The sequence below is a fragment of the Prunus persica genome, chromosome G8 (genome assembly GCF_000346465.2).
Source record: "Prunus persica cultivar Lovell chromosome G8, Prunus_persica_NCBIv2, whole genome shotgun sequence".
Taxonomy (NCBI): Eukaryota; Viridiplantae; Streptophyta; class Magnoliopsida; order Rosales; family Rosaceae; genus Prunus; species Prunus persica.
The window spans coordinates 12,795,670-12,811,337 of NC_034016.1; the positions used below are offsets into that span (position 1 = coordinate 12,795,670).

At 35.6% G+C, this 15,668-nt stretch overlaps 2 protein-coding genes across 3 annotated transcripts; one reads left to right on the forward strand and one right to left on the reverse strand.

Moving 5' to 3' along the window:
- On the forward strand, positions 1,102-2,197 carry LOC18767448 (protein RADIALIS-like 3). The gene is made up of 2 exons (XM_007200608.2): positions 1,102-1,653; positions 2,012-2,197. The coding sequence occupies exons 1-2, from the start codon at positions 1,361-1,363 to the stop codon at positions 2,037-2,039; spliced, it is 321 nt and encodes a 106-aa protein (XP_007200670.2). The 5' UTR covers positions 1,102-1,360; the 3' UTR covers positions 2,040-2,197.
- Positions 5,489-7,660, reverse strand: LOC18767795 (epoxide hydrolase 4). Of its 2 annotated transcripts, none has more exons than XM_020569566.1 (4): positions 6,917-7,660; positions 6,720-6,809; positions 6,160-6,227; positions 5,489-6,028 (listed from the first exon to the last, which is right to left on the reverse strand). In XM_020569566.1, the coding sequence occupies exons 1-4, from the start codon at positions 7,547-7,549 to the stop codon at positions 5,848-5,850; spliced, it is 972 nt and encodes a 323-aa protein (XP_020425155.1). In that variant the 5' UTR covers positions 7,550-7,660; the 3' UTR covers positions 5,489-5,847. The 2 variants fall into 2 exon arrangements, with proteins under 2 accessions (XP_020425155.1, XP_007200797.1); XM_007200735.2 differs by having other exon boundaries at positions 5,490-6,018.

Here is a 15,668-nt window from a genome sequence, read left to right on the forward strand (position 1 = left end):
AAAAAAAAAGTAGATTCAGTAATTATCTCAGCTACAATTAAATCCACATATAAGAAATCTAAATATTAGATATGGATGAATTTGGGGATCAATATATATTACTCACAGTACGTAATTACCAGCCAAGCAACTATGAGTAAATGATAAGTTTTAGTACGTAAACTGCAAATACATGTAAATTATATGTAAACTACACTTTTTACTTAAGTTCAAGCGCTTTGATTCACGGGAAAAAATTTGAACTTATTATTAAAATGTGAGTATTCCATTTAAAACCAATTGAAAAATAATACAGATCTCTGTAGTTTTTAAGCTTTTAATATAAACTTTCATTATTTTGATGTGGAATACTCTCAACAGTTCTAACAAATATCTGAATTTACAACTTTTAAACTTTTGATGTAATGATATTTGTATTTTACAATTCCTTATGCTCGTTCTTTTTACCACTTAAATTTTATGTGGGGTTGAAAATAGGACAAGGGCTAAGAGAAAACCATAAGGTGAAAGATGCATACCAGAGTCTGATCGGAGAGTGAAGGTGACCATTAATGATCCGTAAGTTTTTCATCTTTCAATACCTTTGTTTTCTTTCGAGTACTTTTGTTGTCTAATGTGCTCCACTCTGACTTCTGTGCTCTCTCTCTCATCAATTTAACCTTTGCAAGAAGCTTTTACGCATTTAGTGTATCCATCAATCACATCCACCTTAAGCAAATATCCGAATAAGACATTTCACCTATTTACCAATAAAAATTCTTTACCTCAAACTAAAATAAAGTAGCACAAACTACGTTATCTGTTTTTTTAGCACACTTAGACATTTGAGAATGAGGTGTTTACACAAATATTTATTGAGCACTTAGGCGTTTCGAATTTCTGCTCGTATGAGTATAAGGGAAAAACTCAACCAACTAAGCTATACCCCACTGGCACTAACTACGTTTTCTTTTGTTTTTAACTACTTGGTCAGACCAAAAAATTTGACCTCTCAAATTCCTCTCTCTCTCTCTCTCTCTCTCTCTCTCTCTCTGTCTTCTTGTACCTTGAGATTCTTCAGTTGTGGCTCCAAAAGGAGACGAATGATGCCTAATTTCTCATTTTGGCTTTATAGATTCGCCAACTGGCTTATGGCACCACTCCATCGCTCTCCACTACTACTATTTATAGGCAAAGCACCGTAGCCATTTCTTGCACATATACCATCCCTAGCTTCCCCTCTAACCCTGCAAGCTACACATATGCACCTTTCTTCTTCCCCTTTTTCTTTATTTACACAGCCCTTGAAACCTTTCCATTAGTTGTAGAGTTTGCGTAAATTAGTATTTAACTAGCTTTAGGTTGTTTGATTAACTCATTAATGGCGTCCCTCCAAAAACACAACTCTTCCTGGACACCAAAACAGAACAAACTCTTTGAAAGAGCACTGGCCTTGTACGACAAGGATACCCCGGAACGGTGGCAAAATGTGGCCAAGGCTGTTGGTGGGAATAAAACAGTTGAGGAAGTCAAGAGGCACTATGACATCCTTCTAGAAGACCTCAGGCAAATCGAGTCCGGCCACGTTCCTATTCCCAACTACAAGTCCTCCTATGGCGGCAGTGCTGGTGGCCGCGGCAGCAGCAGCAACATTAATTTTGATGAAGAAGAAAGGTACATCACATCCTCTATCTTTTTCTTGTACATGCAAGATGGAGTGGTTGGAACAATGATGCCCTAACAAATTTTAAAATCATTTTTTATTTTTTCAAGTGAATTTTACTAAAATTATTTTTGTTTTCCAAGTTTACACATTCTTAATAGCATGCTTAATTTTATTCAGTATGATATTTGAACCGTCTTTCTGACCACATTTAGTTGATGGCATGATGCATTTACACCATGCCAATAGGCCAAGCATTTGGATATTTCGGAGAGATTAATATTTGTTCTTGTTTGTTTCTTATCATTTTATCTTTTGTTACCTCTACCCATACCTTTGCCAACAACACATTGCTTGCTTGCTTTGCAGGCTTCTGAAGTATCTTAAATTGCAGTAAAGTCCAAGTCAATTGCCACCTTTTCATGAAAAGGTTGACTACATGTCTCCCTAAAATAAAATGTGCCTCTTTATATGTTCATCTCTCTCTCTCTCTCTCCACAGTGTAATTGATGTTCAAAAAAAGAGGTTTATGAAAATCTGAGGAAAATTCATAGATGTGATCAATACCACAAGCAAAGAGATGTGCATCAAATCAAAACGCATATTGCACCCAAGAGCTGCTAATAATAATTTTTTTTTTATATTTCCTATCAACATTGACCAACCAAATCAAGCTGGCAAGTCAACTTTATAATAATACTAAAGCAATGTGGAGTCATTCTATAGTGAGGGCGTTATATAAAGCCTTTCGATGAGGTTCTATCTCTCAACTATTGGATGAATCTAATCAATTTGATCAAATGCTTAAAAAATAGGATCTCATCTAAGGATCTTAAATAAAGCCCTCACTATAGCATTCTTGAGGCTTGTATAGATCCCACCATCCAGCCCATTTAACATTAAGGCTAGGTCCAGCTTCTATAAAGGGTATTCATGTCAATTCCGATTCAAAATCAACACGTGTCGCCACACGACTCTACCAAATGATGGTATTCTTCTATGTTTCTCCAATGTATACCCAAAAAAAAAAAAACACTTTTCCACGTGTCAGTATGTGATTAGTTGAAGATAGCAAAACAATATTATCCCTATTTTATACAAGTTTTTTTACCCAATATAAAGTAAACGTGTTATATTTTGTGTAGATTTGTAGCATCACATCGACATGCCACATTCGTTGCATCACTCAATAATTTCCTGCAACTCATCATTCTCAATTAATTTGAGCCTTATAGTATTCCCCATCCTCAGCAAGCAGCTTCAATCCCAAAGAGAGTGGAGAAAATAGTTTCCTATTCATGCAACACAGTTCATATTGATACCTTCTTATCAGCAAGGCTGGTCCTGAGATTTTGAGGGCCTATGCGAAACTTTAATTAGAGCTCTCACATAATCTAATGGAAAATTTGCATAAATACCACCTGAACTTTTAGGTATGTGTGTCATTATCACTTGAACTTTTATTTTTTATTTTTAACCACCTGAACTTTGTAAAGTGTTGTAATCCACCACCTACATCTAACTCCGTTAAAATTTCTGTTAAATTTAAGGATATTTTTGTCAATTAACTATAATAAAGAATAATTATAAAAAACAGATTTAAAAACCAAAAAAAAAAAAAAAAGACCTAAAAAACCCACCTTACTCCTACTCCTACTTTTCCAACTTTTCCAACTTTTCCAATGTCAATTCGCTCCACCGCAAAAAAAAACCCACCCTCCCAAAACCCACCCTCTGCACACACTCTTGTGTGGGTTGTTCAAATTGAGTAGCAAACTGATGACTGAAGCAACTGATATGGATAATAACTTCAGATACGCTGGGGAGCCACCAAATTACTATAAGCTTCGACAATTACGTATTTATACTTTTTAGATTGTGAGTAATTGTTTGGTAAGCGGTGTGGTGATTGATACGTTTGTGTTTTTTAACGTTTTATGGTCAATTGTGATTCTAACTTTACTGTAACGTTTGTGTTTTTTCTAAATTTCTTGATTGTTTAACTTTACTGTAACTTTAAATTTTTTATTGCTATTTAATCTTGTAGTTTGCTTTGGCCATTATGATATTTTGCTTAACAACTAGATTTGCATCGAGTGTCTGTGGGGCTATGTCGAATATGTCACATTTCCACGTTTATATTTTATGATGTGACTCACACATCACATATATATGTACTTCATGGGAACTGCATTACCAATCTTTGGAAGCCTATTCTGATATGGTTGAAACCTACCATATCTCCCTCGACTTTTTAACACCTAAGTAGACAATTAAGCCACTTTGTCATTAATTACAAATTTTAATAAGTTAACTCTTGCATTTTTTTTTTATAGTACACTCTCACATGCCAACTTCTTTAAGTGGTTATTTGTAGGGCACAAACCGAACAAAATAAAATAAAATAACGTTGCCTTGTTAGTTCAACAAAAAGGAGCAGCTCCTAATAGTTGTTATTTGGTTTATGAAGATAGTTCTGAAAAATTATATGTTTTATTTGTTATTTGTATGTATAAAACTAATTTCACATGAAAATTACGATCATGTAAAATTTTTGAAATTTTAAAAATAGTGGTAACTTTTGTTTGTTCAATGTTCTATACGCAGAGGGTTTAGATCCAACATTGTGGACTGCTGAAATACACCATGGTGGTCAACTTCAAGACATAGGTAATGGATACAACTTTTATTCTGGCGGTAGTGTGGTTTGGGTAGACAACTTAAATCGAGACTAATGTCACCTTTCGATTTTGATAATTTTGCAAAGAAATTGGGGTATCAAGAACGTGTTAGCTACTACTATAGAGTGCCAAAGGGAGTAAATGGGTTAGAAAGTAAGTTGGTTTGTATTACAAATGATGAAGTGTTTAATAACATGTTGGGAAATGCTAACAACCTTCTCTCTTTTCCTCATGACATGTGTCATTTTCTTTGCACTTAAAACAATGTCAAACAACCTACGTTTTGTTTTCCATACTTACCCTTTTTGATGTATTGAATTTACTTTATTATTATTATTATTTTTACAGCTTTCTTAATACTTTGTAAAGAATTATTATATTAATTTATTAAATATTTAAAAAAATCAAAATAAAAAACCTATCTCAAGTCGTCCCCACCTTCTTCCCCAGAGCGCAGCACCTCCATCTTGACCACCATCTCCTTAGCGCCACCCATCCCCACCCCACCCTTTCATTACAGAACTTGATATCTGATATTGCATTAGCTAGCTTATCTGAGCTTTCACCATAATTCAACAAATCCTTCCTCCCTGTAACATGGAAACATAGAACTTTGACCAGATTGCCCCAATTTTCAACTAAATTAGCTTATTTTCAACTTCACACTTCACTGAAAACAACCAAAAAGACACCCTCAACATAAAATTGATTATTATTTAAACTCAGCTAATCAAACAGAATAACTTTTGTAAAGAAAATAAAATAACAAACAAATAAAGCAGAAACTCTCTCAAATAAAACAGAGTAGTATAACTACAACTCAAATTTCAAAGAAAGAGGAAAAAAAAACCCAAAATAGCAGCTTCGGTATCTCTGAGGAGGCTCACCTCTGGAAGAAACTGGGAGTTTTGGAAGAGCTCTGAAGAAGGTATTATTTCTACCATGGGCGGCCAATAATGGTGGAGGCAAGCTTGCAATAATGGAAGGGTGGGGTGGGGCGGGTGGGGATGGATGGCGCTAAGGAGATGGTAGGCAAGATGGAGGTGCTGGGCTTTGGGGAAGAAGGTGGGGACGAGAGATTTGTTTTTTATTTTGATTTTTTAAATATTTAATAAATTAATATAATAAATTTTTACAAAGTATTAAGAAAGCTGTAAAAATAAATAAATAAATAAAAGTAAATTCAATACATCAAATGAGGGTAAGTATGGAAAACAAAAGGTAGGTGGTTTGGCATTGTTTTAAGGGCAAAGAAAATAACACATGTCATGAGAGAAAGAGAAAATATCCAAAAGAAAAGGTTGAAGAAAAGGTTAGCATTTGATAACTTACTACTCAGCAAATTGTTTACTAAAAAGGCCTTTAATATTTTAAATTTGAGGCAAAATAGGTTGCCAACTGTCAACCGCTTATTGAACGGGGATACTTCTGTGGATGGCTGACCCTGGCATCCCCGTGCCAGGAAAGTTTTTCTCCAAAACCACAGTAAATTAAATGTTTCCAACCAACACTCTAAAGCTCTCATTAGTTCTTAAAAAGCAAAAACATAAATGGTCTCTTCAGTCTTGGTGCACATCTTCCGAAAAAGAAGCAAGAATTTCCTTGAGCTGCTTGTTGAAAACGAAGGGTTTTTCTATATGCAAAAGGTGGCCTGCCTCCTCTATAGACTGCAGTTTTGCGCTGCCTCCCAATTGCCTGTAAATATCTGGGTTTCAAATTCATTATATTTCAAGTCTAAAAGATTTCTATCACTATCACAAATCCAATTATTTCAGCCAGTTATTGTTTAGTATCGAAGTCAAGGTCAACGTCTTTGAGCATGGTAGAATAACATACATTCTTAGGTTCCTGGCTGTTTCCATGTTGAAAATTTTGTCATTCTCTCCCCACAAAAGATGCACTCTCTGCAAGAAAATGAATCATTAGCCTATTAAAGAAATATGACTACTGCTATGCTCGCTAATATTTTATCACCAAAAAATATGATTATTTTCGTTTATTCAATAAATGTCTACTAATATACAGAGCGTCAACGAGACTCTAACTTAATGAGAAAGGGCCTTGACACATTGGTAGTGTATGTGTGAGAATCCCCTACCTTTATTTTTTTATAATTTAGAGTATCGCTTGTATTAATAAATTATAAAACAAAAGGCCCCCACTAAAGTAAAAAAATAATTTAGAAAATAAATATGGTAAACCTAATATCAAAGAAAATTAATGCAACATTTAAGGCAATACCCGTGTTTGTCAAAACTAGCGGAAGGATCGATGCACTAAATTTACCCAAGCTACACATGTTTGTCATGTTCCAGCTTCGAGTATGTCGTTAATTGTGATCATCATTTAAGAACACTAACATCAATTTATTTAGAAAAGCTCAACAAACAACAAACCTGTGGAAAATCAGCAATGGTCGAGACCTTGTCATCAACTACCAATGCCCCTAGAAGTTCTTCTCTCTCCTTTCTGTTGCCAAACATAACCTGCAACCATTCATCGATCATTGAAATGTTTAAGACCACCAGACCATTTTCCTCAAAATATTTGCACTAACAAATTATTAATTAAAAGCTCATGTATATTGGGTTACCTCGAAACAATCTTTGTAAATCCAATCAGGGAGATATGGAAATTTGTAGGTAGCAATTTCTAACATGTTTCTCACATCTTTGACTGAGTTAGGAAGCAAGTAATCGGGCCAGCATTTGAACCCAAGTCTTTCAAGAGAAGCATCACTGATGGATCTGGTCAAAGCCAAAACTGAACCAGTCACCACAATGGACTCCACCAAATTGGGGTACAACTCAGCCATTTTGAACCCAACCATCCCACCATAGCTAAACCCCACCAAGGTGCACCTCTCTACCCCCATGCTCCTCAAACCCTTGGCAACACACTCGGCTTGAAACTCCGGTGACCTATCCGATTTATCTGTGATGGATCCCCCGAAGAAGAGAAAGTCCGGGACATAAACGGTGTAGTTTTTGGCCAAAGATAGCACTTGAAGTTGCCATGTGAAAATACCATCCATTGTAAAGCCATGAAGGAACACCACGGCTGGCTTCGATTTCTTTGGTGTGTTTGCAATTTTGTTGGGGATATTACTAGAGACCCAGAAGTTCATGATCGTTCCTGGCTCTATTTCGACAGTTTGGGGTCTCACCCCAACTAGTTTCATAATTCCATGTAGAATAAACTTGTATACTGAAAAAAAGTTCACCATCTCTCTCTCTCTCTCTCTCTCTCTCTCTCTCTCTCTCTGGTGCACACAAAGACAGACTAAACACAGTGTTTACTGTATAAGACTTCTCTTTCTCTCTCTCTCTCTCTCTCTCTCTCTGTGGTGCACACAAAGACAGACTAAACACAGTGTTTACTATATAAGACTTGTCGGCAGCTAGCATCTGTCAATTATTTCCACAATCTTTTGTTTATTTTAAAAGGATTGCAAATGGCGTGGACTAAGGTCCTATTACATATATGCCCTAGAAATCAGTATAAAATGGATAATTCTAAAGAAATAATATCTAATAATTAAAAGGGCAAAAACGTTACTTTAGATACATAACGTACACAAAGTAACAAGTCCATGGATTAAGATATAAATGAAAAGTGGGCTAAAGAAGTTAGAGGAACGAGACCTTTCCATACATATAAATATTGTATCCTAAAATGTTCCTGGTCATAGGATCACCAATTGGACAATGGTGACCCGCAAAGATTGGTGCACATTATGTCTGCTTAGTTGGGAGGATGACTAATCTTAAGTCATTCGTGTAGAGACATTGAGACAGATGGTGTAGGTGCTGTATAGAAGATGGAGTTCACTTAACGTCATCAACTCTAGAATTCTTGTATGGAAGTGTTACTCACAAGTGTCAAACAAAGAATTCTAAGTTGTGATAATGCAAATTAATCATTAGACCTGAGACATCACAATTGTCTTGTGTATATGTTGTTTCTCTTTGAGAGCATTATACGGTCGTATCAAAATAATGTGACTTAAAGGTGTTCCTCAGGATTCTCAGCGTGTACGTAGAGACTAGTGAATGTACACCAAGGAATCTCTGCTCTTAGTAAGAAGAGAGAATACTCTAAAGATATGATTCATGAATCTTTGGCCAAATATTGGATGGACATTGAAACAAAAGAGTTTGCAATTTCATCAAATTGAATCATATAATCTAGAGATGTCATATTAGGTATTTTGACACAAATTTACCATATCCCGAGAATATGACATTGAGTATTGAATTAGAGAATGATCGAATTGCATTGTAATCACAAACTGACTAGGTTCTTTAAATGAATTCTTTTTAGATTGGGTAGTCATGACATACTGCTAGGTGTCACTTATGGCTTATGAAAGTCCTATAAGGACTAATTATAATTAGCCTTCGCCAATATGGAGAATTGTATAGAGGGATACAATTCACACTTGATTCAGAGTGAATTATTCATACTCACTGCCTCGCTAATTAGAACCTATAAGATCGCACACCAAAAAGGAATCGATTGGGAAATTATGAAGAGAATGAATGATTTTGTGACTTGGTCAAAGTCAATGTGAAAGTCAAAGGTCAAAGTCAAAAGTCAAAGGTCAAAAGTCAAACGGTTGACCCAACACTTAACACGGTCAACTAAAGATGACCAGGACCAAGACTCGTTAGACAAGTGAGTGATTGCATTAGTCAAGTCACTATAGTAATTAAATTGATTAGATTAATTTAATTATTCAATTAAAGTTATGAAATTTTAATTAAAGATCCCATATGACTTGGACATTCAAAAGGAATTTGACCATATGGACTTAGGGCATATGTGACACGTTATAGGATTAATGTGTTGGACCAAGATAGCAAAAGATGACACACAAAGGGGGTATGGCTACACTAGGGTTTGGGGGCATTTTTGTCACTCTTGTGACATTTTTTATTCTATAAGAGCAACTCCACACATTTGCCCTTAGCCATGGCAAGGGTGGAGCTAGGGCAGCCACTATTCACGTGAATAGTGGCTGCCCTTGCAAATAGTATTTTGTGTTTCCACCCATTGCCATAGCTAAGGGCAATTACTATTCATTTTTTTGTTTTTTTACAAATTTTTTAATAAAAATAATTAATTTAGATAATATTTTCGGATAATATTTTTGGGTTTGTACATATCAATATTTATTATAAAATTCATATCTCAATCGGATAAAATTTTGGTATTTATAGAAAAAAAAAGAGTATTTTTTTGGTATTTTTTTTTAAAAAAATTCAATTTTTTTCATTTTTTTATTGCACAAAAATTGGCTGCCGTTGGATTGGAGAAAAAAAATCTGATCGGAGAGCCCAGAGTGCGACACGTGGACTTTTAGTGGTACTGTAGCGCCAGACATTGTAGCACTGCGGCACTGTAGCGATGACGTCAGCACCAAAACGAGGGCTGGAGCTCGGGCCAACCTTGCCCTCGGGCCAGCCCAGGTTGCTGGGTCCCACCTTGCGCTCGGGCCTGGGCTGTGCACTGGAACACCTTTTTTTTTTTTTTTTTTTCTCCCCTAGCCTCGGGCTGTGCCGTTGGAGTTGGTCTAAGTGTGTAGCTATGGAATCCTATCATCCTAGGGTTTTCAAGTTGGTGAAATTGGAAGAGAGAAAACATCAAGCTCTCTCTCCTTAACCCCTTGAATCTATCACATCAAGTGAGGGTGCTAGCACCACTCTTCACTTGTTGTCTACTCATTCTCTCATCTCATTCAATCCTTGGTGAAGAGTTTTGAGGAGGTGCATATCTTTGTACCTATTGGATAGCTACAAGATGGAGAATCAACATTAAAAGGGAGAGCCAACAACAAAGGGACCACTCCCTCTACATGATCACCATTCTTGGTTTCAAGATTCACTCCAAGGGTATGAACATCTTATCTTTCTCTCAAATAGGATTTAGAGAGTCTTTGATGCACACTTTCATAGACTTATAAAGATTGTGACCAAATGAGACTTGCATGAATCCCTAGTTTATTTAATGCTTCCGTTTTTACTTTGATTTCATATTAGATATGACTTGCTAAGTGATTTATATTCTCAAAGTTTGGTTATAGAGTTTTTAGAAATCTCTACACAACACCATTCCCACAATATTCCCTTCAATCCCTTGATATTGATTGTGACTCTTTATCTGTTGTTTCTCTCATGGCCAAGGTGTTTGCCCAATCGCACCCCCTTTTTTGTCTAATTGAAGATTGCAAGTTGCTGCTAAACCGTGATTATGTTTACAGGGACGAAATAGAGTTGCTGACCACCTTGCTAATTTGGGGCATGAATTACCTTTTGGGCTTCATAATTTTGAGTCAGCTTCGACTTCTATTTCGAAGATTTTATTGGACGATGTGATAAAAAGGGCCCTTGAAAGGGCTGTGATTTGTAAGTTTTTTTCTTCTAGTTTCGTCTTCACTTTGGCCTCGTTGTAATAAACAAAAAAATGGGACAACTGACAAATAATGTTTACAGATATAATTTACTATGCATAGAGATAATGACAGTGAGATATGATAGCAAGATTAATGTACAGAAATAATCAATTTCGTAAACCTTATTATATTATATAAATAATTATGTTGGATTTGCAAAGCATATCTATGCATGTGTTTTTGCTTGTAAAATGTCACCCACATCAATGAGATGGATAAAATAGCCAAGACATGAGTTCGCTCTCGTATAGTTAAGTTTGAACCCCTTCACGTAAATTAGATTAATTTAAAATATATTATTGCTCGTTTAAAAAAAAAAAAAAACTAATGATTCTCTTGATTTGTTTTTTCAATGCATTACTCGTGTGTTATTGTATCCTTTTCGCACCATCCGGAAGAAACAGGACGGATATATATTCCTAGACTGAGGAGGGATTTAAATATATGAAAATGAAAACGAGACTTACCAAGTTTGGAGCTAGGAAAGCCTGTTTATACGGATTGATTGAAAGCTTGAGCAAGAATCTCGCACCAGGAAAAACTTGTGCAAGAAAAATCCGCACCAGATTTTAACAACAGTAAGGAAAAGCAAATGGGTAGAATTGAGGGAAGCCATACACATGGATTAGGTGCAAAATTTATGAATGAAGGTGGGAAACTTGATGTATGGCAAAGATGAGAAATTATACAGTAGTATGGTAGTACCACGTCTCAATTGACAAGTGGTACTACAATCCATTAAGCTTGCAACACATGGATGTACTAAATTTCTCTCTAACGACGTTTGTTTCTCCAAAACCTCCGTCTCTTACTTCTTTCTTTCTGCACTTTATCCATGAACACATTGCATATGCAGATCAAGTTTAGAGCACCCATTACCTGTCAAAGATTTTGAGAGAGAATAACAAAATTTCCAAAGGCCCATTAATTAGAGATCTATGAACAAATTGAAGAACTTTGCCCAACAAATCCATGACCCACAATCTTTGTTGGTATATCACACCATCATTTTACGCATATTCATTACTCAACAAAGACCCATCAAAGATCATGGGTTGATTATGGCTGATTCCTAAAATAAAATAAAAATTATGGGTTGAAAAACACCTTCTCTTGGAGAAAGAATATAAAAAAATCTAAAAAATTTGGCAATTTTCAGTGAGAGTTTGCGTCAAATAAATCAACCGCTAAAAGAAATAATCTTGGCTTCTCGCATCATGTAACTCCATTGTTTTGCATCGAAGCTTTACAGAGATTTTTAATTTGCTTTTTCCTCTTCTTATTAATATTATTATTCTCTTATCTGGTCCGCACTTTCAAACTTTTTTTTTTGGCAATGTCAGCGCCTTCAAAACTTGAGCTCAGTCTAGGAAGAATAACAAAGAAACCGAGGATTGGAGAAGACAAATGTTGTCACGGAGAAATTTATTACCATCAACATGTTGCAAGCTCAATGGAACGTAGTACCATGTGTCAATTACTACGTGGTATAATATCGTACTACTGTATAATTTCTCAGCGATAACAGAGTAGCATTCAGACACGTGGCTTGCCAAGCATTAGAAAGTTGCTACTTCACCCATATAGGTGGCATTCAATAATTTCACTCAAGATTATAATTTAGGCAAAATGTCATTTTTCATCCTTGTAATTTCCATGTTTTACTACTTCGATCTCTGTAGTTTCAATTCGTTAATTTTGTTTATATAATTTTGAATCCTTCATAATTCAAGAACACGTTACAAATTCTGTTAACCACGCATATCACGAGCATCTTCGTTGCAAGGCCTATGCATTGTCATTTCAGCGCCCCATAATATTGTTTGTCATTCATATTACAGTTTAGCCCAAACTTAAAAAATATAAATAAATAAATTCAATTTGTATACCCAAAAAAAAAAAAAGAATTCATTCATGCATATCAGGGATGGGCAAGTCAGAAATGAGTTGTAAACTTGTATAGAATAACTACCTTTCTTTTTCTTTGATTCCTATTTTGGACGATGATAGATTAGTTAGGTTTTGCCACGAAGTATTCTTTAGTAGTTTTTTAAAGGGTTTTCGACCGAAATGGTTTTTAACTATTGCTCCAATATTATTTTGGTCTATCAATTAAAATTTTCATTTCAATAGTCCTTCAACTTTTCATTTAGCATCAAACTTGTTGGTAACTGAAACCAAAATTTAAAGGATACTCTGTATATTGAAAGCTGAAGACTCTTTTATATTAAATCAGAACAAGATTACAACTTAAATGGAAGCAAAGAAAACAAATTCTAACTGCACTATAACCACTAACACAACTAGTGCAGATTTTGTGGACATAACAACACTAAACAACGGAAGCAAATTGTGATCGTGGTGAGCAGACTCAACCACATCCCCTACATGCTAGGACTCTAGCTTGACTTGGTCTCTATGTTACCAGGACAGCATTAGTTAATTAAAAGGAAAATGCTAGGGAGACCAACTTTAGATACCAACTTGTGTACCAACTCTCTAATAGAGTGTGGGACCCATTGTATTGGTGGGCTCCACCTCTATTAGAGAGTTGGTACACAAGTTGGTATCTAAAGTTGGTCTCCCTAGCATGACCCTAATTAAAAACATAATTAAACATAACTAAATAACTCTTAACAAAACCGATCCTACTATCAAATATTTCGTAAAATCGAGAGGCAAAAAAGTAAAATATTATTTTAAAAATTAAAAACTGAAATGCCCAATCATCTAAAACCCCAACGAAAAACAAATCCTTGACTTCCCCTTCCTCAGCAAGCATGCACAGTGGCTTCCATGGCTTCCACAAAAAATCTAACTCAAACCCATCACAATCTTCTACCCATTCACTCCCACTCAAATCAAGCCCATGATCATCTCCTTGTCTCTCTACCATCATCTCTTGCTGCTACTGCGATTTCAAGTTATGGGCTTCAACCAATCCCTCTTTCATTTCGGCAGAACCCACTCCCAAATTCTCTGCAACCATTGTCTTGTTTTGCTGCTCTTCAAATTATTGTGCTGGACTTTGGCACAACGCAGTGGTAAGCTTACATTTGTTTTCGTTATTTATTTATTGATGGAGAGTTAAAGTATTTGCAAAAGCTAATGCAAATTAGCCTTCAAATTTCATTCACCTCTAGTGGTGTGCAATTTGTGGGATGACATTACTTATCCTGCTCTTCTGAGAGAGGGGGGGAGAGAGAGAGACGTGCGGCTGCAGGTTAGGCAAATTGGCGTGGGGTGGTGGCTAGGATTTTTTGTGAGGACTGTTAATAGGGCGGGCCAAATAGGGGTGATAAGGAAATTAGGGTTTGTTTTTTTGTTGATAAAAAATCTAATTTACCCTTAAAATTTGAGCATGTGATCCAATTTAACAGAAAATGTAACAGAAGAATCAATTTGACACAAAATAGAAAGTTGAAGGACTATTGAAATGAAAAATTTAAGGTCCGTTTGATAACCATTTCAATTTTATTTTTTATTTTTTGTGTTAGAGTATAGAGGAAAATGAGAGTGATAATGGGCATAAAGATGAAATTGAGAAGATGATGAGAATGGAGAATGGGAGGAAGGAGTGATAAAAGTGAAAACAATTTCAAATATATTTCAGTATTTAGTTTTTGTTTTCACTTTTGTTACTCATCCCTCACATCCTCCCTTTCAGTCTTATCTCCACTCTCATTCTCACTTTCATTCTCCCTTTTTTTTTCTCTATACTCTAGCACAAAAGATAAAAACTAAAAACTAAAGTTGAAATGGTTATCAAACGGCTGATGGACCAAAATGATACATGAGCAATAATTGGGAACCTTTTCCGTCAAAACCCATTTTAAAAAAAATCTTTTTGTGTTCATTCCACGTTGTGACCATAAAGAAAAAAGGAAACGCATATATACCATCGTATACCAAGTTTTTAAAGTGAGAGATTCCCTAACCCAAAAAGGATTACCAGCTGTGTAAATACACTTGAAAGTTGAAAAGACATTTTACACTAATTTTCCTCACTTGCAATGCAAGGACAAAGTTTTTAGGCCTATTTCCTTCCAAGGTTAATCTGGTTTTCCCCAGGTAACAAACAAGAAAAGAAGATTCATTGCTCTCTCATTCATGTCGGCTTTCGCAAACTCAGTTTCAGACGAAATGTCAAAAGATTAACTTTGTTCAACACTGAACAATTACAGCCAAACCAGAAGGAGCCTGAAGCTATTCAACAACTCAATTATGGTTTTATTCATAGATGTGATCTGAGGAAAATTCATAGATGTGATCAATACCACAAGCAAAGAGATGTGCAGCAAATCAAAACGCATATTGCACCCAAGAGCTGCTAATAATAATTTTTTAAAAATTTCTCATCAACATTGACCAACCAAATCAAGCTGGCAAGTCAATGTTGACTTTATAATAAAACTAAAACAATGTGGAGTCATTCTATAGTGAGGGCTTTATATAAAGCAGTTCGATGAGGTCCTATCTATCAACCGTTAGATTTATTTAATTAATTTAATTAATTAAATGCTGAAAAGATAAGGTCTCATCTAAGAGCCTTAAAGTCCTCACTGTAGCATTCTTGACGAAAGCAATGTGATTCCTCGACGTGAATCGCTTTGAATCAAAATATTCCAAGTAGGTAAGTGAAATGGTAAAACTGGGCCCTCTGCCCCGCCCAAGCTTAAAATTTCAGCCTGAGAGTTTGAGCCGGGTTGATGCTGAAATATTTTTGCATTTCACTATGGGCTTTTGCTTGATATGCATATTAGGCCGATTTATAATTAATTAGTTTGAGGCTTCTCTAGATTCCACCATCCAGCCCATTTAACATTAAGGCTAGGTCCAGCTTTTATAAAGGGATGGTATTCTTCTATGTTTCTCCAATGTATACATGATG

Bases quoted from the DNA above. Each gene is read 5' to 3' on its own strand.
- LOC18767448 (XM_007200608.2), top strand. From the start codon at position 1,361: ATGGCGTCCCTCCAAAAACACAACTCTTCCTGGACACCAAAACAGAAC. The intron at 1,654-2,011 runs GTACATCACATC...CTTGCTTTGCAG, and splicing joins AATTTTGATGAAGAAGAAAG to GCTTCTGAAGTATCTTAAAT.
- LOC18767795 (XM_020569566.1), bottom strand. From the start codon at position 7,549: ATGGTGAACTTTTTTTCAGTATACAAGTTTATTCTACATGGAATTATG. The intron at 6,810-6,916 runs GTAACCCAATAT...GAATGGTTGCAG, and splicing joins TTTACAAAGATTGTTTCGAG to GTTATGTTTGGCAACAGAAA. The intron at 6,228-6,719 runs GTTTGTTGTTTG...ATTTTCTTGCAG, and splicing joins CCATTGCTGATTTTCCACAG to AGAGTGCATCTTTTGTGGGG.